Below are 24107 nucleotides of genomic sequence, written 5' to 3' on the forward strand. Positions count from 1 at the left end.
AAATCTTCAGCCCACTCCAACTTCCCTTGCAATTCTGAAGACTCTGTCCTTAGAGTTGCTTTGATTTGTGGAGGGAAGCATATTCAGTGGTTCCAGTCTAAACACTGCAAGAAATGTTCAGATCTAACATCCACTATAGCTATCTCCCCACTGGCAATTTGTAATTCAACAATACTAACTATATGCTAGTGGCTGTAGACAGAACTTGAGCTTCTTTACCTGCTCAGAGTGACACTAGTAAAAATACCAGCATCCAGTTTACACTGGTGCTTTCACTGTTAAACACCAAAGGAAATTTTTTGAAAATTCTGAGGTGTACAAGGCCTTACAGGATTAGGTCCAAATAGCCCACTTCTCTGGTGCTGAGAACCAGTAATTCCCCTTGACCTCAAAGAGAGTGATGGGTTCTTAACTCCTCACAAACTAAGTCGTCTTGTCTGTGCAGATTTAGTACTGATCTATTTCAGTTGGGCAGGGTTGATTTTTGTAACTGAAATAATTAAATCTGTACAATTCTATGTGTGGATAAATTTATACCTGTGCAGTTATCTTATGCTACTTTAGCTTATTTCCCTAAATTTACAGGAATTAGCTACATCAGTGTAAGGGTACTTATAACTGCATCTCTCCTGGGGAAAGGGATGTGGTTGGGTGTTTACCCTGGTTTTAAGCCAGTATAGGAAAACAATACAAAAACTGTGTAAACTCATGATCTGATCCTGCATCATCGTTGTTGACTGGACCTGCTGGCCTCAACTGATCAAAACTGCAAACCTCTTACACTTCTTGAACCTGAGAGTTAAGTTTTAAAAACAAGAATTAACTGTACAGGAACTGCTCACTTAAAGTCGTCCCAGTTAATGTTGTTTCGTTTTTACTTTGCTGATCAATTAGGGAACATGCTCATTTAAAGTTGTGCAATGCTCCCTTCTGATGTCGTTTGGCAGCCGCCTGCTTTGTCCACTGCTTGCAGGAAGAGCAGCCCATTGCAGCTAGCTGGTGGGTGGTTGGAACCAGGATGGACTGGCAGCCCCCCCATCAGCTCCCCGCTCCCCTAAATTCCCAAGGGGGTCACTAAAGGCAATTGAGGGTGTCACAAGGCATTAAAAATTGTATTGTAATCTAAAGCAAAGAAAATTTTATTTCCCCTCTCCCTCATGCACTGACCCTTCAAGATCAAGTATTTCTGTCAGCCTTTTGAAACATGCACACAGATTAATTGTACAGGCCTATTTATACATTTTTGACTTGTACAGTAAATGTGAGGGGTCCACACAAATATTGGACTTTGTATAAAGGGCTGCCAACCTAGAAAGTGTGAAAAACACTGTTCTAGATTAATTCCAAAATCTTGAGACAAAAAGAATAATTCATTGGCACTAATGAGGCTAATAAACGACTAGCATCCTCAGCTACTGGACCAAGTTTTGTGGAAAACAACAAAATTCTGCAATTTGCCTACATTAAAGCAACACTTAATAGTTGATCACATTTTAAAACCACGGGTAAGGATATGCCTAATTCTATAGGAGATGTAAGCCCATGTGAGGGGAGGGGGGCAGTATTGTCAATGCCAGGGTCAAAAACCAGAAAGCAGTCTTTTGGGTAGGAGAGGTTTTTTGCCCATCTCGGCAGCAAAGAAGCTGAGTGCTCCCCCCCATATTTTAAGATTTTATTCTGTCACCTATCACCATAGTATCTAAGAACATTTAAGGTAATATCAGCAGAAATAGTGAAGTTCCTGAGGTGTCTTCTCTTCCCCTTTCTCCCTTTTTGGAGTGACAATGGGGGAGTCCACTTATCTGTTGTCATCAACACCATATGTGTGCAGGGAAGAGTTTTGAGACTTTCTTCTCCAGTTAGTCTGGGTGGGGAGTCCTGTCTGGCAGCAAGATAAAACTGTTAATGTAGTCTCTTGCTGTTTTGCTGTAGTATGAGCTGAGGACCCCACCTCTGACAATGTGTGACCTCCCCCCCCTTGAAACATCTCAGTGTTTGTGGGATCACCCTCATGCATCTGGGATACTAGGTGAATGGGTGCTTTAGAAATAAAGGTAAACCCATCCTGTCTCCCCTGCAACTAAATAGTCACTGTCTGAGATGCAAGAATTACTTGAGAGAATTTGGTAGGATTTGAACCCTTCTCACCCTCAGTGCAAGGAGACACGATCCAGGAGGTGCACTTCTCTGCTTTCTCCAACCCTTCGTCTCTTCCATCCCCAACCATATTCTTTTCTTGCATGTTACTTGGCTTCCTGTAACTCTCTCCCCTGGGATCCCTCTGGGTGTTGCTGCCCTCAGTGCCCATTCTTCAGGCGTCCACCTTTTCCAATTGCCAGAGAATCTTAAGATCTCAGTGTTTTGGCCCCCATCCGTTAAACAGGTATCACCCAACATTCTGTTTATGTTATGGCTAGCAGGAGGGCAGGATTAAACTGCAAATTCTCCAGCTAGCACCAGTATACATGCAAATTAGGTGCACAGCTGTGCATATGTTAATGCAATAAAGTTGTTGAAAATTTCATCGTTTAGCCTTGACTGCTCTAAAGAATTCTAATGAAAAATGTCCACCATTGTCACTAGTTCAGCTGCACTGGTGTGAGCCACACTGCGGGACTTGGTGTAGATGGGCTGCTAGTACAATGTCAGTTAGATTTGCTCTGATTAGATTTAATTGAGACAATGGTGAAAAAACTAGGGCTGTCCAACTATTAAAAAAGATAATCACAATTAATCATGAGATTAAAGAAATAGTCGCTATTAATCACAGTTTTAATCACACAGTTAAACAATAATAGAATACCAATTTAAATTTATTATAAATGTTTTTGAATATTTTTGAAACTTTCAAATATTGATTTCAATTACAACAGAATACAAAGTGTACAGTGCTCACTTCATATTTTTATTACAAATATTTGCACTGTAAAAAAGAGTGCAAGCTATAAGTCAAAGCATGAAGGGGCATACAAATGTTTAACATATCTGGCATGTAAATACCTTGCAACTGTGCTGTGTGAACATCTGTTCTCCCTTTCAAGTGACATTGTAAATAAGAAGGGACAGGAGTATCTCCTGTAAATGTAAACAAACTTGTTTCTCTGAGTGATAGGCTGAACAAGAAGTAGGACTGAGTGGACTTGTAGGCTGTAAAGTTTTACATTGTTTTGTTTTTGAGTGCAGTTATGTAACAAAAAAATTCTACATTTGTAAGTTGCACTTTCACAATAAAGAGATTTCACTACAGTACTTGTATGAGGTGAATTTAAAAACACTAATTTTGTTTTTTAAAGTGCAAATATTTGTAATAAAAAGAATATTAAGGGAGCACTGTACACTTTGTATTCTGTGTTGTAATTGAAATCAAAATATTTGAAAATTTAGAAAAACATCCAAAAATATATATAATTTAAATTGGTATTCTGTATTGTTTAACAGTGCAATTAAAACTGTGATTAACTAGATTTTAAAAAGTCACGATTAATTTGTTTTGCATTAATTGCTTGAGTTAACTGCAGTTAATTGACAGCCCTAGAATAAACTATTGCTTGTAAAATTTCCCTGGGCCTAGAGCAGACAAGGCTTCAGTTGGCATGTTCATTGACATTCTCCTGAATTAATAGGACAAGTCACACTTCTCTGGTGCTATTTAAGCTTGTTGGTGTGTTTGCACATTGACAGTTTCCATCACAACCAGAAGAGCTAGATAACTGTCTTTAGCATTGTCCTTTCCTTAAGCTGTTTTGGAAATATCTCACTGGTACAGCTCAACCAATGGGAGTAATTGTGGGAGTGAATTTCAAGTGACTGCCACCATTTTAGGCAGTGTCTAACCCCTCTCTGAACAGATCTACACAACCATGGTTGTCTATAGTGATAGACTCGAGGAACTCAATCTATTTAGCTTAACAAAGAGAAGGTTAAAGGGTGACTTGATTACAGCCTGATGACATGGGGGAACAAATATTTGATACTGGGCTCTTTAGTTTAGCACAGGGGCGGGCAAACTTTTTGCCCTGAGGGCCACATCTGGTTTCTGAAATTGAATGGAGAGCTGGTTAGGGGTGGCTGTGCCTCCCCAAACAGCCAGGCATGGCCCAGCCCCCGCCCCGTATCCGACCCCCCACCCACTTCTTGCCCCCGATGGCCCCCCCGGGGACCCCCGCCCCATCCACACACACCCCCGCTCTCGGTCTCCTGACTGCCCCCGGACTCTCCACCCCTGACTGCCCCCCGTTGCCCCATCCAACCCCCACTCCTTCCTGACTGCCCTGGACCCCTCACCCCTAACTGCGTCCTGCCCCTAACTGCCCTCCCCCCAGGACGATGCCCCCCACCCCGTTCCCTGTCCCCTGACCGCCCCAACCCCTGTCCACGCCCCTGCCCTCTATCCAACTCCCCTTGCCCTGTTACCGTGCTGCCTGGAGCACCGGTGGTTGGCAGCGCAGCTGCACCAGGACAGGCAGCCGCGCAGCGCAGAGCCCGGCCTGACCCGGTGCTCTGCAGCCCCGCCGCCAAGCGCTGCGGGGGAGAGGGGTCAGGAGCGCAGGGGCTGGGCAGGACAGTCCTGCGGGCTGTAGTTTGCCCACCTCTGGTCTAGCAGATAAATGTATAATGTGATCCAGTGGCAAGAAGTTGAAGCCAGGCAAATTCAGCCTGGAAGTAAGGTGTAAATTTGTAACAGCAAGTGTAATTAACCATTGCAGCAATTGATGAAGGGTCATGGTGGGTTTCTGGATCAGTGAATTTTTTAAATCAGGGTTGGATGTTTTTCTAAAAGGGATGATCTCGGAATTATATTGGGGAAGTTCTATGACCTGTGTTATACAGGAGGTCGTACTAGATTATCACAATGGTCCTTTCTGACCTTGGAATCTGTGAATGTGATTTAAATGCTGACAGCTTGGCTAGCACGTACAGTTTTGCTGTAATAGTGGGAAATCCTTAAAAGAACTTCAAGCCGATATTGTAGGCAAAGCCTAGGGAAATTAAAGGTCATCCTGTAGGAAACAGCCAAACTTGTCAGGTATCCATGGGGAACCTGAAGTTCTTGGGATTTGGGTTTGACCCCGTTTTTCTTCTCTGAACCATAGGTAGCCCCACCCTTTCTTGTTTTTGACAAAACATCCTTGCTCGTGAAACTATCTACTCTCCTTAGCATCCTGCAAGCTAGAGCCTGCACAGAGTGAAAGAATGAATGTAAACACACCCAACCTCTAATTCTCCTTGGTACTTGAACAAAATACTCCTCTGTGTGTGAGCACACGTGTTGAAATAAAATCTGCCTTCCTGGCCCACGTAAGAACTATTTACTTCTGCTGATTGCATAAATGCAGTGGGTTTCCCTCTGATCCCAACAAGCCTGTGAATTTTTATGTTGTTCAGCACTTCCTGATTTCACTGTCTTGTTTCTGGTTTGGAAAGGGTTATTAGAGAGAATATCACACAACCATTAATTGCCATTGTGCATTATGCCTCATGGTAAACTGAGTGGCACTCTTAACATGGATTGGTTGTTAAAGACAGAGTTTCAAAGGCCCAAAGAGCTGCCATTTCATATCTGGGTTCCTTACTGAAACAGCAGTCTGTTTTTATTGACTTATGGTAAAACTACTCAGGGCAACAAATAGGTTAAAGCAGTGGTCCCCAACCTTTCTGTTGTGATAGCATATTCATGTTCCCAGAAGAGCGTGGCAGGCACTGGACAACCAGCCGCCGAAATGCCCCCAAGAAGCGGCATCATCAAGAAGCGCCGCCGCAGAGAAGCAGCGGCATTTCGGTGGCAACACTTCTTGGTGGCATTTCGGCGGCGGGTTGTCCGGCGGCCACGCTCCCTTGTCAGTAGGCGGGCGCACATAAATGCCCCGGTGGGCGCCATGGCACCCACGGGCACCGCGGCACCCACGGGCACCGCGTTGGGGACCACTGGGTTAAAGGGATGCTATTGAGAATCATAGGACGTTTTTGGTTACTTTCTTAGAACATGTCTTATTTCAGTGTCTTGCTGATAACTTCAGTAAGGGCCATAAAGCAAATGTGGTTTAAATCACAAAATGCAACTGCACTGGCTTTAACTGTGTAATAAACAAAAGAACCACTCATCCATGTCCTTCAGTCTGTTCCCAAAGTTCTGAAAATAGGGTTTTCCAGCTTTGTTTCCAAGTCTATGCTTGCGTCCTCCAATTAAGAATAGTGCACAGTTTCACAAGGACACATGCCCAGAAGTGAATTTGCATAAATTGCATACATACACAGAAGCCAACACTGAAGCAGGGAGTTGTAAATCTACACAGAAACAACTTAGAAGCACATAGCTTTAGTTTGAGCTAAACCGTTTCATTTTAAGTTTTAATCTATATTGCCCTGGGCGTTCCTTAACTATCACATTTTTGGTAGCTTGTTGAGCCATTGCTGTAGAAATCTGTGTGTTTTTTACGCTATAGTCATAGTGGCTAGTTTAGCTCTCCTAAAAATGTAGTCCTCTCTTGCAAATGCAATTTTGAAACAGGAATTAGGGAGTAACATCCAACTTTCTGTCTCAGTTCAAAATAACAGCTGTGCTTTCGCAAATTGATTGTGGAGTCAGTTACTGTTCATTTTGACCATTTTCACTTAGGAATCTCCAGCAACTTGTTTTTGGTTCTCTTTCAGGATTGTTGCTACATTGACTTTAATACTTAGGAAATGGAGGCCTTCACAGCGGAATTGTGGAGTGCCTTCTGTATTCCAGAAGTGTTTTTCTTCAGATTCTACCTTTGACAGGAGGTTTTTTCTTTAAACCTGGGCTTGCATTGGGAGTCTCATTTGGCTGAACCTGGAAATGCAGAGAAGCTAAATCATTGGGTAAAAAAAGCCCTTTCTGTCTAGTAGAGTTGTAATTCACTTTGGTTTTACTTCCCCAAATTGTTAGTGGATAATGGATGCCTGTTCCAAACTCATCAGTGGGGACTCTGGTTATGGTAAAATAACAAGGAACTTGGTTTTGGCATGGTAGCAAAATTCTTGAATGCATCTTCTCTTCTCTCCCCAGTGCTTAGACATTTTCTCTCAATAAACAGCAGTGCAATAAAAGGGAATCTAAAATGACTCAACTGCTACTAATGTGTCATTCTACATATTGCTCTTAACCTGTTGTCCTTCCCTGTAAAATGTCTCACTTATTGTTGTCAAATGTGATTGATGCAGCTTAATTATATAATGTATCATTTTGACAAATCTCAAATGCTTAGCAGTTAGTGGTGGAAATGTTACCATAAGGTGGTCAGGGAAGCTGGGCATAGCTGAGAAGACTTGGAGGGTTGTGATGGTAAGCACTGACATTGGAAACAGCTCAAGAGCTCTTAGCAGTGGGCAATGTGGAAAAGGTGGATTGTAACTTGAGCTCTGTTTCACAATGGAAGACAGTAAGGTGGGCAGAGTCCTACAGAGAGGTGGTCAGGTTCAGCCCCTTCAGAGATAAGTGAAGGTGTGAAAGAAGAATACCAGAATTACTGCAGCAGAGAGAGAGGGATTGCAGAGGGAAGGGCCTCAGACATCAGTGATTTTTTTCCCTCCAAGTGAGAAACAACCTCCAGGAAATATATACGAGGCAAAATAAGTAATGGAGACACAAGCAACGCTTGAGCATCCTTTGCCCCATGGGCATCTGCCACTCAGTCAGTAATTTTGTGTTAGTTTATTCTTCTGATTCTCCCTGGTCACAAATGTAGATCCTGATTAGCTGACTCCCAGAAGGTATCATTGATCACTACCTGCCTCTCTGAAAAGAGTTAAAATAAATAAGACCCCGAGCAAATCAAACAAAAAGCAGTGTACCCCAAACAGTTTTTATAACCTGATAAAGGAACAGAGCTAGATTTCCATGAACTCCACGGGGGATCTTACTATTGCCAGATGTTACTGTAATGGGCAACAGTATAAAACTCTTAGAATGCTTGAGTAGTTTTAAATGTTCGGTTTACCTAAGCGCGCTGCTCAGTGGTAGAATTAGAGTTAACAGATCTACTGTGTTAAGCATGGCATAAGACTGACAATAAACATGATGAATAATCCTGTTAGCTTTTTGTCTCAGAGATTAATTTTAGGACTAAAGATTCTCTGCTCTTAAAGGAACATGCAACTAAGGAGACCCACTTCAGCCATCTCTTACTATGTGGTCTGAGAATTGTCTACACTACAGCCATATTTACACACAGTTATTACAAGCATTACTTCTGCAGTCAGTGTCTAATACCCAAGTGACAGAGGATGTCAGGGCTACAGCTCGCTCGCTGTCTTTCTTAACATGCATTAGTTGAGAGCATTCTTTTTGGCAAGGCTAAAGACTTGCATGTTTGGATACCATTCTCAGTAAAAATGTAAGTTACTGTTTTTTATATGCCTGTTAGGTATCTGTTATGTTGAACAGTGTTAACTGACTGGGATTGCTGGTTTTAGTTATTGGGTGCTCAGTATTGTAGGTTTAAACAGTTTAAAAATAGATATTCATTATAGACAACTAAATATTGACAGATTTTATAAGTGCTTGTATACAAATGCTAGAAGTCTAAATACTAAGGTGGGTGAACTTGAGAGCGTGGTATTAAATGAAGATATTGCTATAATAGGCATCACAGAAACCTGATGGAATGGTGATGATCAGTGAACAGTGTGATACCAATGTACAGAATATATGGGGATGACAGAGTAGGTCACGCTGGTATGGGAATGGCACAATATGTGTAGGAAAGAAGAGTCAAATATAATAAAAATCTAAATGAATCAAACTGTACCATAGAATCTCTATGGATAGAAATCCCATTCTTGAATAATAAGTGTATAGCAGTAAGAATATACTACCGATGACCTGATCAGGATGGTAACTGATTGTGAAATGCTCAGGGAGATTAGAGGGGCTACAAAAACAGAAAACCCTGTAATAATGGGCTCTAAATTAGCTGTTATCACTCAAGAAAGAGATCTTGGAGTCATTGTGGATAGTTCATTTCAATGTGCAGTGACAGTCAAAAAAAAACTAAGTGTTAGGAACCATTAGGAAAGGGATAGATGATAAAGCAGAAAATATAATGCCACTATATAATTCCATGGTACACCAATGCCTTGAATACTGTGTGCAGTTCTGATTGCCCCATCTCAAAAAAAAAAAAAAATTAGAAAAGGTACACAGAAGGGCAAAAAAATGATTAGGGGTATGGAACTGCTTCCATATGAGGAGAGATTAGAAATGCAGGGACAGTTCATTTTGGAAAAGAGATACAAAAAGGGGATATGATAAAGGACTATACAATCATGAATGAGGGAGAGAAAATGAGTAAGGAAGTGTTATTTACCCCATACACAAAACACAAGAGCCATGGGTCCCCCAGTGAAGACAGTAGGATTAAAACAAACATAAGGAAGTACTACTTCACACAATGCACAGTCACTCTCTGGAACTCATTGCCAGGGGATGTTGTGAAGGCCAAAAGTATATCTGGGTTCAAAACAGAATTAGGTAAGTTCATAGAGGATAGATCCATCATAGACTTTTAACCTAGATGGTCAGAGGTGCAGCCACATACTCCGGGTGTTCCTAAACCTCTGACTTGAAGAAGCTGGGACTGGAGGACAGAGGATGGATAATTCGATAAATTGCTCTGTTCTGTTCATTCCCTCTGAAGCATCTGGCACTGGCCACTGTTGGAAGACGGAATACTGGGCTAGATGAACCATTGCTCTGACCCAGTATGGCCATTCTTATGTTGTTCTTTGCTGTATTCTCTCCATGAGGTGGAATTTGTGCAGGCTAATAGAGAAAGCCACAGTAACTTCCTGTTTGGTGGTTTTTCTTGTAAATCAGTTAAGTGGATCAAAGCCTTATCACAACAATATGCAGTGGGCAAAGCCTTGTATGACACAAACATTGCTACGATCCAACCAGTTGTAGGGTTGTGCTTGGCTCTCTGGTAGTTGCAAAATGAATGAATAATCCAGTAGAAATGTCATGATGTCAAAACAGTGGTTGAATCCATCATACCATCCAGGGATACATGCCGAAATTAAATGTTGCTCACAATTAGCAACATGCCAAATCACTCTCCAACCAAACTAAACAAACATGGATTACTTTTCTTCCTGAATGCTGCCAGTTTTTGTCTCTAGTGGATTGAGGAATCAACTTTCTGTATCCTCCATGAACAGCCTACCACAAGTAGTTCAACTCTGGAGATTGATCATAGGCACTAACTCCATGGGTGCTACAGGGCTTGAGCTCCCATGGGGAAAAAAATAGTGGGTGCTCAGCACCCACCAGCCACAGCTGATTGGAGGTGTTGCTAAACAGTTGATTGGAGGGTCCCAGACAACTCAGGTGGCTACAGTTGTGGAGACAAAGGGTCTGGCAGCTGCTGACTTATTTCCTGAGCCCATTGTCTTTTTCAGGTGGACTAATTATTAACTCAGACAGCATCTGAAGCAAACACTGCCTAGCGACTAGGTCAGAAGGGAAAGGGAGATGAAAATATATAGGGATCTGTATGTGTGTTGCAACTTTTCCCATATCAGTGCTGTAATGTAGGCAAAGTTTAACTTCCAAACACAGCATGAATCTTTAAGAGCTAAGCAGTCTGAAATTGCTGAGGGTGTCAGTTGCTGAATGGAAGTGAGTGGGTGCGATTTTTGAGGTGGGATGGCCACACATGTCAATAGTAACACATTTACGTGCATTTTGATCCAGCGGATGTTTTATGGAATCTCTTATGGATTATTCCTCCAAGCACAGTGCTTACACAGGTATTCTGATAGAGGAATAGGGTTGCTAAGGGCAAGATAAAAATAATTGTCACTGAACAATTTTACTCATAAAAGGCCACTGTGTAGAACTAACTTCCTGATTAGACTGAGCTCCTTGGAAAGAGAGATGTTTCTGTACCAGGTTTTCCATCTGGCTAGTATATTTTGAACAGTGAAGCATTTGTGTGGTGATAATACTTGAACATCTTCCATATAAAGAGCTCAAAGTATTTTATGAATGGTAAATTTCAGAGTAACAGCCGTGTTAGTCTGTATTCGCAAAAAGAAAAGGAGTACTTATGGCACCTTAGAGACTAACCAATTTATTTGAGCATAAGCTTTCGTGAGCTACAGCTCACTTCATCGGATGCATGAATGGTAAAGTAATTCCTTCCTTAGAGACATCCTGAAACTTATCTTTATTTTTACAGTAGGCTATTGAAACACAAAAAGATAAATTGAGTTTACCAAGAGCACATATGGTAGAGTGGAGAATAAACTCCACAAGTTCTGACTGGGGTCAAGATGGTGATGTTGTCTATATGGTTCCTTTTTTGGACTTGTTGAACTAGCACACTTTACATGAAAGCTATAGTTCCAAGAAATTATAGGATTCCTGGATCTTTCTCGAATTGTTTTATTTTGTAGGTAAAAAGTCTGCCCCTGCTAGCTTTTTGGTCTGTCTTTTTGGTCTGTTTTCTAGTGCCTAACATAATGGGATTCTGGTTATTTACATGGGCTCTTAGACACTATGATAATGCAAATAATAATTTAAGTGTGATGTAACTTCCCAACCAAGGTATCCCTGGAGATACATATATGCATCATAATCTGTTACTGGAATAGTCCCAGAAGCAATGAAAGGATTGTACATGTAATCAGTCCCCATAGGAAATGCCTCTGGAGTGTGTAGTTACTGCATAGCATTCAAAAGGCAGAGAGACTGTGGCCTAACTTCAGTTGTAGTGGAGAATTTCCAGTTTTTTCTTTTTGTGGTCATTTAAATTTAAGCTGAAAACACATGTTCCAATCCCCTGGTGGGATGTGTCTTAGAGGTCTAAGTCTGTCTAAAAACACCTACAATCTGTGTGAAATAAGAGTCAAATCTTGCCATGATTATCTTAGTGTTTCATCTTTCTGAGGTAGATAAGCTGCCTGGAACTGATGTGCCCTTTTTCCACTGGCACTTAAGCTGAGGATGTGTGGATGTTAAAGATCTGTCCTTAGCTGCAGCCTGTCAGGATTATGTTATTTCCTTGAGTTAATTTGTGTAGTGTTGGATCTCTGAGCATTGTGGAAGTGGTAATCCGGTTCATGAGGGTCTTGCTGTGCTTTAAAACCTTCCATTAGGCAGCCTACAGTTGGGGAAGTTTAACATGATCCTTTCAAAGCTGAGAGAGCCACCTTTAGAATCACTCTGAAACGCTGTTCTCTAGATTTTTGCTTCATGGCAGCAGCTTCAGTATGCATGGTGCACATACTTTAGGTTTCAGGGTTTGGGTGATGCTGCAGTACACATCATAAGCCTAAGGTGTTGCTGTGGACTCCTGCAGGCCTTCCAAAGGTGGTGTCAGAATTCCACCTTAATAAATCATCCTGCTAAGCTTTTGCTGCACCTGCATGCCCATCCACAAAAACAGCTTAACTTTTTTTCATCTGGAGAGGATTAAAGATCTGAGAACATCCATCCAGCTCTTGAGTAATTTGATACTAGTGCAGTAGGTCAAGCAATCTCCAAGAAAACCATGTTTAAATAGCTATCTGTTTGCATCTTCTTGGTAGGTCTACAACTCCAAGCTCATGTTAAAGCTTATTGAGTCAGAGGAATGTCAGCTTCCCCAGCTAGCCTTTTGGAAGGGAACAGGTTGGAGGCCAGCAGGGCATCTGCGTAACTTTCAAAACACTATTGCTTGGACTGACCAAATCTACATTTTGCTCATCACAATCTGTGTCAAGTTACAAGTTTCCCAACATTCCCAGGTCTGTGAAATCAGTGTGTTCCAATTGTGGTGATGGGGAGTTTGAGATATTTTGTATGTTGTGCTAAACTGTTCTCACTTTTCACCCCTTTTTTGACTTGCTTATTGAAGTTTGTGGAGGTCACTTTTGTTCCCTACTTGCTTGCACAGAGTGGTTTTCTCTGGATTTTTGTTAGCTACTAGCTGTGTAAATCTGTTAATTTCTGAGCTGAAATCAGTGCTGGGGAATGATTAAATTGATCTATTTTGATTGAAATTTTAAAAAAATACAAATTATAGGAATTTGTAAACATCCTCTAAAAACAAAGGCCTAAATTACCAAACAATACAGTGGAATGAAAGTTACGGGACAATTTTAGGATGACTGAAAATTTTATACTGAATTCCTCTCTGGAGATTGTGATTCCAAACTACATAATAAATGCCTCTTCTGGGAGGACTATTCTTCCTTCTTCAGGTGGAGATTGTGTCTGTACAAAGGTCTTGAAGTGTGGCTCTTTCTTTATGTGGGTGGGGAACTTCCTGGCAAGTAGTTGAGCAGTTGTGATTTGGATTATGGAGCCCGTAGTATACAAGTATAATTTATCATGTGCTACCGAAACAGATTTTTGGGGGATACTGGTGTTGCATTACACCCCCATCTGTTTGCTGTTGCCAGTGTCTTTGTAGCTTAGGATATGTCTACACTACAAGTAAAAAACTGACTGGCCCATGCCAACTGAGTTTGGGGACTCTGTGAGGTGGGTGGGTTAAGAGAGCCTGAGCCCAAACGTCAACACCGCAATTAAACAGCTCTTTACTCCAAACCCCATGAGCCCGAGTCAGCTGGCACAGACCATCCGCAAGTGTCTAATTACAGTGTAGCCATCCCCACAGTATGTTCTTGACCCTTCTGTTGAATGTTTAAATCTGTCAATAGGCAGCTGAATTTCTTTCCTTACAAGAAGAGATTTTTGGGCCCCTATGAAAATTAGGAAGACTCAGTGGCTTACATAGACATTTCAGTGACAACTTTGTATCCGCATTGAATTAGTTGTCTTCACTGCTTCCTGTGCTAACCTGCTGTAGTGTTGCTGTGTGTCAACACCTGTCATGCTAAATGTCTAGGTGTAGGGTGAAGCAAGAAAAGTGTGTGTGTTAACACACAGCACTTAGGAAAAAGGTACAAGACCTATAGAAGAACAAAAACAATAAAAACCCTAACTGCAGTCACTGGGTAGTCAAGTGGCTATTGTGTCCTGCTTATGCACCCTGTGTGTGATGGGAGCACCTGTATGTATGTCAGCACCTGCTATTTCATTAGGGCCTTTTGGCTGATATTATCATCCTCTTGCATACGAATAATGTACAGATGATGTATTTTGCTCATCTCTTTGGTAATTTTGATAATCTGCCATCTATTGTGACGCTATGCCTGTGGATTTTTAGGATCTGGAGAGAACTGAAAGCAAAATCAAGATTGGTGGTTTTTTGTTTGATATTTTTTCTTCCACAGCTGAGGGTATTGAACTGGCCAATAACAAACCAACTTTCTGGTATTTTTGTCTAATATTTTATTGCCAATGCTAAATTTGGGGCTGACCTGCATTATTTCTTCCACAAGTTCCTGTAGTTTTCAGTGGCAGTCTTGCATATGTTGCATAGCATCCGGTGAAGTGAGCTGTAGCTCACGAAAGCTTATGCTCAGATAAATTTGTTAGTCTCTAAGGTGCCACAAGTACTCCTTTTCTTTTTACGGATACAGACTAAACAGCTGCTACTCTGAAATGTGTGACCTTGAAGAAGAAAATGTGATTTTTTTCTATAAACTCTCTACTACTCCGTATATAAAACTAGTCAGTGTTCAAAACAGAGCTGTCTGCAGTGTGGCTAAAGCAGTGCTTCAAGCTCATGACATAATGGGCTTCTTGGGCAGGATTGGGAGGGAGAGCTGGGGGTCATGAGCCTGGAAGGGGATTTAGTAGTGGAATAGAAGGCAAATTAAGGAAAATAACTGTATGGTGCCCCATGCTGACACATAATGCAGTTAAAATAGTCAAAACAGACATAAATCAAAATGGGAAAAGCCCAAATCAAAGCAGCATGACTCCACATGTAAGGAGTGGGCCATACCCAGTGCCAACTCCTGTGTTTTCAGTTTCAAGGCTGAGCCAGATAATCTAGGGGAAATAAAGTACTACGGTCCCTCGCAGCAAAGGTGCAGTCACCTGCTGATCAGAGGCACTGTGACAGAAACTCTAAAAGCTGGGTGATATAAGTATGTATCCCTTTCCCCTGGGGGTGTGACTCCAGACTGAAGTATCTAATATATAGCCACATTCCGAATGGGAAATGTAAACAGGATGGTGTGAAATGCTTAAATGGATGTAGCTTTGTCGTCTTGTTCTGCAGTCATATGTTTTCTTCAGTGTTTTTCCAGCTCACGCCTTGCTGCCAGAGTCAGTATTAATAATGCATGACTTTTTTTTTTTTTTTTTTTGGTGCTTCCTTCCCAGCGTGCCTTTCAGCTACTGAGTCAGAGAAGTCTGTTATAGCAGCAGTCTCCAAAGTAGTGAAATCCCTCTGCAGTGCTGAAGTGCAGTCATTTATCATGCAGGGTTAGTCTGCAGGAAGCCCTTCTCTAGATACTCCAGCTGGAGATACAAATGCCGAAGGAACATTGCTGTCTCACCAGCGGATGGTTAGAGAGCCCTACATACTGTGTAGGCGAGTGTATTCAAGAAGAACCGCTATGGTGTATCTGATTAAAAGATACAAGTTGTCTCCTTCTTTGTTTTAAAATTGTCCTTTGAAGTTTATCTTTACACCTATCTGTAGGATTGTTCGTCAGTTTCTGGGCTCTTCAAGGTCATTGAGATAACAAAACCCACATAATATACTAAGTTTTGTTAAATAAATTTAAATCCTTTCAATAGCTGTCAGTGTCTGGCTGACAGCATTAACCAGCATCAGTACTGATAATGCTGCATAGAAGCTTGGATTTATTTCCATTTCCCAGCTCACATGATTAGACTCAGGTTAACTGGGTGTGGTTACTGCAACGTGGGAGCAGTATTTATGTAGCTGCAATATTTACACTTGGAAAACTATTTGAGAAGCAGGGAGGAGTATGACTCTTCAGGACCTCAGATTTCAAAGGACCTCAGACTTTAAAGTGTGTCTTCCATTCAAAACACTTCACTGCAAAAATACCTAGCATGCAGTTACATTCCTGAGGGCAAGTCTACACTACAAAATTAAGTCGACCTAAGTAACTTTGACTTACAGCTACCACAGTAATTAAACTTGCTTTGCATGTCCACGCTGCGCTCCATGTGTCAACTGTTCATGTCCTCACCAGGAGTGCTTGCATCAATTTAACTGTCAGTTTGGGGCATTGTGGGATGGCTTCTGAAAGGCAACAACAGTCAGTGTAAGCAATGCAATGTCTACACTGACATTGCGTTGACCTAACTACGTTGACTTAAGCACTATGCCTCTCGTGGAGGGGAGTTAAGTAAGGGTAGAGGGCGAGTTACATCGATGAGAGCTGCATTTTAGTGTAGACACTTAGGGTATGTCTATACTACCCACTCACCGGATCGGCAGGCAGCAGTCGACCCCCCGAGCGCTCTCCCATCGACTGTGGTACTCCACCTCGGTGAGAGGCGCAGGCGGAGTTGACAGGGGAGCGGCAGCAGTTGACTCACTGTGGTGAAGACACCATGGTGAGTAAATCTAAGTACATCGACTTCAGCTACGTTATTCATGTAGCTGAAGTTACGTATCTTAGATCGATTTGTCGTGTCCCGTCCCGTCCCCCCCCCCCACAGTGTCGACCAGGCCTTAGAGTTAGGTTGACATAAGGCAGCTTGCAAACTCTGTAGTGGAGACTGAGGGCTGAGAACAGATGCCTTATATACAACATTTTGGTGCAAAAGCAATTTCCTTTTAAATAGGCCTGTTCTGAGAATAGAGCCTTCTTTTGAATGGGAAACTTACACTTCATTTATCTGAGGCCTCAAAAAATATACTGTGCTTATTTTGAAAGTATTTAATTCTCTGTGTGCCTGTTTAGCTACTTTCAGACTTTAATTTATAAACAAATTTGTACCTTTGTCAACAGATCTGTTAGGTACTGATGCATGCGTCAATACATTATCTGCTGACTTAGTACAACATTGTTGTGAGTCATCTTTTTATTATTTCTGCTAGTTCTTCTGAGCCAACACAACTGTCAGTGAACTGGATTTTGCCCCTTCTTATGCATGATCAATAGAGTTGGTTGTTAATTTCCACTCAATTACAACTTGTGCAGCCCCAATGAAGATATTAGCTTTACGTGACAGATAGAGAGGACATAATTTGGCCTGCAGAACTTTTGCTGGTGAAGAGTGAGAAGAAAAGACCCCAGCTTGGTTCTTGAAGGTAAATTGAGTTCATTGCTGCAGAAATTACTGAAGCATGGAGCTCTCTTCAGAATAGAATTGTACTGTAAGGACAGAGATGCTAAAAACATGTTACAAGTGACCTGCAAGGGGGAAAAAGAGGGTTTGTGCCTTATTTCTTTAGAAGCTTAAAAAGAGAGAATTTGTGATTATTTTTACCAGTAGAAACCCATCTTGTCCAGTTTGGAAGACCCTAACTGGTGCACTGTTGAAAGGATGACCTCACAAGAGCCAAAGAAATGAAGGGTAAGCAACTGAGAGGGAGAGGGATTTTAGTCAGATTGCTTAAAACAGACTTTTATGAGTTTGTGTTTTATCATTTATTTAATGTCTGTGACTGAAGTTGGAATCCCCAGAGTCGACTGTCTCCCTGCTCCTCAGCCTGTATGCACCTCACAACATGGAAGAGGAGCTAAGAGTCAGCTAACTCTGCTTGCACACCAGCATCCCTGGGGTTTCTGGTAAATGCGGTAGAAGAGAAAGACTTAGGCATTGTCCACACTAGAAAGCTGAACTGCTTTAACTGTACCAAGACAGCCGTACACTTCTCCTAGTGTGAACACAGTCTTTGGGATGAAGATGTTTTACACATCATAGCTATTTATGTACAGGAAGGGGAATGTTGCACTGGTATAAAGCACCTTTATACTGGTTCAACTGTGTCCATACCAGGGCTTTTAGTGATATGACCATTTTGATTAAAAAAAATCACAGCCCTAACCAACATAGTTTTACCAGTACAGCTTTTACGTGGAGAACAGGCCTTACTGATGATTATCTTAAAAATGCATAATTTTTGCTTTCAGTTTTCCTCTCTATTAAATACGAGCTGCTTTCTGTATTGATTAGTTTCTCCTTGGAAAGAGAACAGTATCAGGCTGAAAGTTACATGCCCATAAAAATCCCATTCTTTATCAATAAAATTGTGGTCCCCCTTTGCCCCGCATTGTATTCAGTGAAGCGGTTGGAAATCCTAACTAAGAGGTAAACAGTGGAATCCCTAATGCTGACCAAGCTAAGAGACACCAAAGAGCCATTGAGACCCCAGTCACTGAAGGAAGTAGTCTATAGGCAATCTATGTTGCCTGTGCTGAGATGAATCTGAATCTTTTCGTTGACTGCTGTCTCTTGCAGACATAGATCACATTTTGTAGGATTATAAAAGAAATCCAGGTTTCAGAGTAACAGCTGTGTTAGTCTGTATTCGCAAAAAGAAAAGGAGTACTTGTGGCACCTTAGAGACTAACCAATTTATTTGAGCATGAGCTTTCGTGAGCTACAGCTCACTTCATCCACAATCTCCAGTGCCTTGAATCAATCTAAACCTCCTTGGAGCAGATGCACTGAATTGTGGTGTTTCAGTAAACGTTGAAACCTCTGCTCAGAATTGTTTGCTCAGCACTTCCTCCTTTGCAGTAATATGCAGGTGACTTTCTCAGGTGTAGTTTCAAGTAGTAAGATGGCTTCAGTGCTTTCCTGGCAGCAAAATAAAACACCACCTATGACTAGCAAGACGATTGACTTGCTTCTCAGCTAACAAGATTTTGGTGGATTATGCTATGTGTTTAATCAAGGGATAAGCTCATTGCCTTATTTGAAATGGATCAAATCCCTGAAAATGCCAGCTCTGAGACTAGCTATCAAGCTAAAGTATTTGACTGCATTTTAGCAAAGGGGGTAACTGGGGACAGCCTTCCTTTATTTTTAAGTTTAGTACTAGAGCATCAAGGTTGCATCTTTCTCCTGTTATAGCAGTTGCAGCAGTTTTGTTACAGAGTTGCAGTTTTTAATAATGTCAGACAATAAGAATTCCTCTGAAATCTTATGCAGCATCTGGGTACTTTGTATGATTTTTGTAACTGCATTGGGACACAATCATTTGATTTTAAATCTAGAAGTAACTTAGTCTGTTAACCTCAATACATTGTTAAATGCATTTTTTGTTTTGAAGCCAAACTTTTTTTTTAAACTTTCCATAAGTATAGTGGACCTTGCTTACAGGCAAATCTGCTGTAGTGAAGTAGACCAGAAGTCTGAAATTGTTTTGGGTCATAGGTTTACTCTGCAGTTTTAGTTCTGATGTTCTGTGGGGAATGTCTTCCCAACAGCAAGTTTCTATTAGATTGTGAAAAATAAGTGACCCATTTTTTTTGACAGGGGGCACCAAGCTGTTGGCACAATCATCCATGTGATTAAAAAATAAAATAAATCCTTAAAAAAATTGGAAGTAGTGTGAATCCAACAGTGAAACTTTTTAACAAATTTCAAGCTGGAGGACTGAAAAGGTTTAGAAAAAAAATGCATATTGAAATGTCACTTTTATTTTTTACCATGACAGGTTTCAGAGTAGCAGCCCTGTTAGTCTGTATCCGTAAAAAGAAAAGGAGTACTTGTTGCACCTTAGAGACTAACCAATTTATTTGAGCATAAGCTTTCGTGAGCTACAGCTCACTTTACTGCATCTGATGAAGTGAGCTGTAGCTCACCAAAGCTTATGCTCTAATAAATTTGTTAGTCTCTAAGGTACCACAAGTACTCCTTTTCATTTTTCACCATGTTTCACAATGACTAAAGTAAATAAGGGGAGGATGAGTCATTAGGTGCAGTTAAGATAAACAAAGTTAAAGTCCCATTACCATAAAGGAGCCTTGAAGCTATACTAAAGTTTACTAGGTTAATTGCATCTGCCTTGAAATCAGAATCTTATATGAAATTTTGAGCTCCATGCTGCAGTTGGGTCTCAGCTCTTTAGCCCCAGTATGAGGGTTTGACACTTTGGAAGGAGATTTTTTTGTTTAGATTTTTATATTGCTTTTAGGGAATAAACATGTTTCTGTGAAATAGGAATAGTGTTACTGCATATGAACCACAACATAAGAATATAAGAACAGCCATACTGGGTCAGACCAGAGGTCCATCTAGCCAAGTATCCTGTCTTCTGACAGTGGCCAATGCCAGGTGCCCCAGAGGGAATGAACAGAACGGGTAATCAAGTGATTCATCCCCTGTTGCCCATTCCCAGCTTCTGGCAAATAGAGGTTAGGGACACCATCCCTGCCCATCCTGGCTAATAGCCATTGATGGACCTATTCTCCATGAATTTATCTAGTTCGTTGTTGAACCGTTATAGTCGTGGACTTCACAACATCCTCTGGCAAGGAGTTCCACAGGTGGACTGCATGTTGTGTGTTTAAAAATACTTCCTTTTTTTGTTTTAAACCTGCTGCCTATTAATTTTGTTTGGTGGCCCCTAGTTCTTGTGTTATGAGAAGGAGTAAATAACACTTCCTTATTTACTTTCTCCACACCAGTCATGATTTTATAGACCTTTATCATATCCCCCCTTAGTCTCTAAGATGCCACAAGTACTCCTGTTCTTTTTGCGGATACAGACTAACATGGCTGCTACTCTGAAACCTTAGTCATCTGTTTTACAAGCAGAAAAGTCCCAGTCTTATTTATCTCTCCTCATACAGCAGCTGTTCCATACTCCTAAGCATTTTTGTTGCCCTTTTCTGAACCTTTTCCAAATCCAATATACCATTTTTGAGATGGAGCGACCACATCTGCGCACAGTTTTCAAGATGTGGGCGTACCATGGATTTATATACAGGCAATATGCTATTTTCTGTCATCTTATCTATCCTTTTCTTAATGGTTTCCAACCTTCTGTTCGCTTTTTTGACTGCTGCTGCACCACTTTGAGTGGATGTTGAAGTTAGAGGCTGAATCTCAAATTTTCTTCAGTTTTGCCACACTGAAGGCAAACAATGCAACCCTCCAAGCTGTGTGCACTGTCTCACAATCCCTTTTGGCTTTGGCACAGAATTTTTCAACCCAAGTTTTGGAGATGGAAAGAATATTCAAATATTTTTACGGCCTGGTTCTACTCTTAAAAATGTCATTGTGAGGTCCCATGTGTGTTTCAGTGACTGTAGAGCAAATATGTTCCATTTCTATGTTTTTAAAAAAAAATAACTGCAAGACTTGCACTTGAACTGGAGAATTTAGGGTGTGTGCTTTCCTTTTGCATTATTAACTTTAACATTCTTGCATGAGACTTGAATGTTAATCAGTTAAGTCTATACTTTTCTCATTAGGTAAAGGAACTTAATCAGAATTTGAATTAAACCTAGACCCCTGATAGGGGCAAGACACCTATTATCTAACTACAGACCAGAAACACAAATATTTGGCCTCCATAAGAATAGTTCAGTTGCAGCCACAGCTCATACTTTGTTGTGCTAACAGCTTAGATTCATTTAATCTTCACCAGTAGTGAATTGAAACTGCACTGCTGAGAAGTATATCAAGTATCTTACTCCTGTCTGAGAAATGTGGAATGTCCCAAATTAGTGCATGCCATACACTGTTTAATTCTTATGGTTGGGGTTCTAAAACTTGGTTAGAAAGCTAGGATTGGATTGGATGGTAGGGCTTTATTTAATCCACCAAACCAGATAAACCCATTAGTCTGCTAAAATCTTCCAGGCTAAAAATAATTTGTAATCTCTCCTGGGCATAGATAATCTTTTTCTAATTCAAAGGACTAACAAGTCCAAATGCTATTTTTCTTTAAATTGAATATGATATAGATAGTGGCTTAATTTTTTAAAAAAATGATTTCTATTGTCTATTCTTCCCTGAATGTAGCAGCCTGCTCCAGAGTGTCTGAATTTTGGGCCTGCAAAGGTCAACACAGCTAGAAACACCATGTGAATTAATGTAGTGGTTTTATTTTGAAGAAGTGCAGAAAATAGCTCAAATTTAGCTTCCCCTCCTGTATGATTTTCTTGGTATCTGGAACTTGAAGGTGAAAGTGAAAGACTGTCCAAAAACATAGTGCTTGCTTGTTTGGGGGAGGGGAATGAATGATGTTCTACATACACCCTCACCTGGTCCAGGAGTTCAGGAGACCCCTTCTTAGATCTATTGAGGCTGACTGGATTGACCTGAGCATTCCTTTAGTGGCATTTGGTGCTCTCTTAAAAGGTTTTTGCCTCAGTGGCACTCTTGCCGCCACCTGGCCTGAGGAATGGGGTGGTAGTTGGAACTAACTAGATGGACCTCTTGCATTTAATGGAGAGCATGGATCCCTCCTTTTCTCCGCAGAACTTGTTTACTGTGATTGGTTAGCTCACAGAAACCCCCTTGGGACTGCCACCTGGTGTGCCAAGACTACTTCTGCCCTTGCTTTCCCTACCAGCTTAGGACTCCAGCACCCTGTCTTGCTAACCCAGATCGGCCAGTCTGCTCCAACACTGACCCAGGGTCTGAACCACATGCCCCAAAAGCTGCAGACTTAGCTGAAAGCAAGTTAAGAAGTGTTCCTGTCTTTAACACTCAGAAGCCCAACTCCCAATGGGGTCCAAACCCTAAATATATCCGTTTTACCCTGTATAAAGCTTATACAGGGTAAACTCCTAAATTGTTCGCCCTCTATAACACTGATAGAGAGAGATGCACAGCTGTTCTTCCCCCCCACCCCCCCCCCGTATTAATACATACTCTGGGTTAGTTAATAAGTAAAAAGTGATTTTATTAATTACAGAAAGTAGGGTTTAAGTGGTTCCAGGTAGTAACAGACCGAACAAAGTGAATTACCAAGCAAAATAAAATAAAACACACAAGTCTGTCTAATTCAGTAATAAAACTGAATACAGGTAAAATCTCACCCTTAGAGATGTTTCAATAAGTTTCTTTCACAGACTGGACACGTTCCTAGTCTGGGCACAATCCTTTCCCCTGGTACAGCCCTTATTCCAGCTCAGATGGTAGCTAGGGGATTCCTCATGATGTCCGCCCTCTTTTTTTTTTTTTTCTGATCTACCCACTTATATATCTTTTGCATAAGGTGGGATTCCTTTGTCCCTCTGGGTTCCAACCCTCCTTCTCAATGGAAAAGCACTAGGTTAAAGATGGATTCCAGTTCAGGTGACATGATCACATGTCACTGTAAGACTTCCATTACCCACTTGCCAGCACACATGTATACAGGAAGACTTACAAGTAAAACAGAAAAAGAGTACTTGTGGCACCTTAGAGACTAACAAATTTATTAGAGCATAAGCTTTCGTGAGCTACAGCTCACTTCATTGGATGCCATATACAGTCAATTATCCTGGTTAATGGGAGCCATCAAGATTCCAAACCACCATTAATGGCCAACACTTTGCATAACTACAGTAGACCCTCAGAGTTATATTTCATATTTCTAGTTTCAGGTACAAGAATGATAGTCATACAAATAGAATGGGTGTCAGAGTAACAGCCGTGTTAGTCTGTATTCGCAAAAAGAAAAGGAGTACTTGTGGCACCTTAGAGACTAACCAATTTATTTGAGCATGAGCTTTCGTGAGCTACAGCTCACTTCATCAGATGCATACTGTAGTGAGCTGTAGCTCACGAAAGCTTATGCTCAAATAAATTGGTTAGTCTCTAAGGTGCCACAAGTACTCCTTTTCTTTTTACAAATAGGATGACCACACTCAGTAGATTATAAGCTTTGTAATGATACCTTACAAGAGACCTTTTGCATGAAGCACATTTCAGTTACATTATATTCACACTTATTAGCATAAAATCACATAGACTGCAACATCATAGGAACTAACTAGCTGGATCTCTTGCATTTAATGAAGAGCATGGATCCCTCCTTTTCTCCCCAGAAACTTGTTTATTGAAAGCAGATGGCTCTGTAAATTAAGTAAAGATCCCACTTTGCATAAGGATAGTGAGGAATCAGTGCTCAGTGAATGACCGGGATTTATAAAGGTCTTAAAAAGTAAAAGCAGTTCTGAGGTGGTGGTTGGGACTCTGACGTCACTCTTGCTGTTGTTTTCTGCATGCTGAACTGTAAGCATTTGCTAGGGTTCAGGTTCTCAACAAGTCTGTAGGTGGTGCCCTGTTAAGAAGAGATAAGGTGTTGGTT

The 24107-nt window shown here is 41.1% G+C and overlaps 1 protein-coding gene across 2 annotated transcripts in view; it reads left to right on the plus strand.

The window, feature by feature from the left end:
• Positions 1–24107, plus strand: part of B4GALT5 (beta-1,4-galactosyltransferase 5) — a 64928-nt gene that overhangs the window by 3918 nt on the left and 36903 nt on the right. Inside the window, exons 1-2 of one of the 2 annotated variants that reach the window (XM_037877142.2) lie at positions 16949–17156; positions 17342–17422. The exons of the other annotated variant lie outside the window; for it this stretch is intronic. Coding sequence (XP_037733070.1) covers positions 17416–17422 — 7 coding nt within the window. The 5' untranslated portion in view covers positions 16949–17156; positions 17342–17415. Of the gene's footprint in view, positions 1–16948; positions 17157–17341; positions 17423–24107 lie in introns of those variants that run through there. 2 annotated transcript variants of the gene reach the window in all.

This window comes from Chelonia mydas, chromosome 13, assembly GCF_015237465.2.
Source record: "Chelonia mydas isolate rCheMyd1 chromosome 13, rCheMyd1.pri.v2, whole genome shotgun sequence".
In the NCBI taxonomy this organism is placed as follows: domain Eukaryota; kingdom Metazoa; phylum Chordata; order Testudines; family Cheloniidae; genus Chelonia; species Chelonia mydas.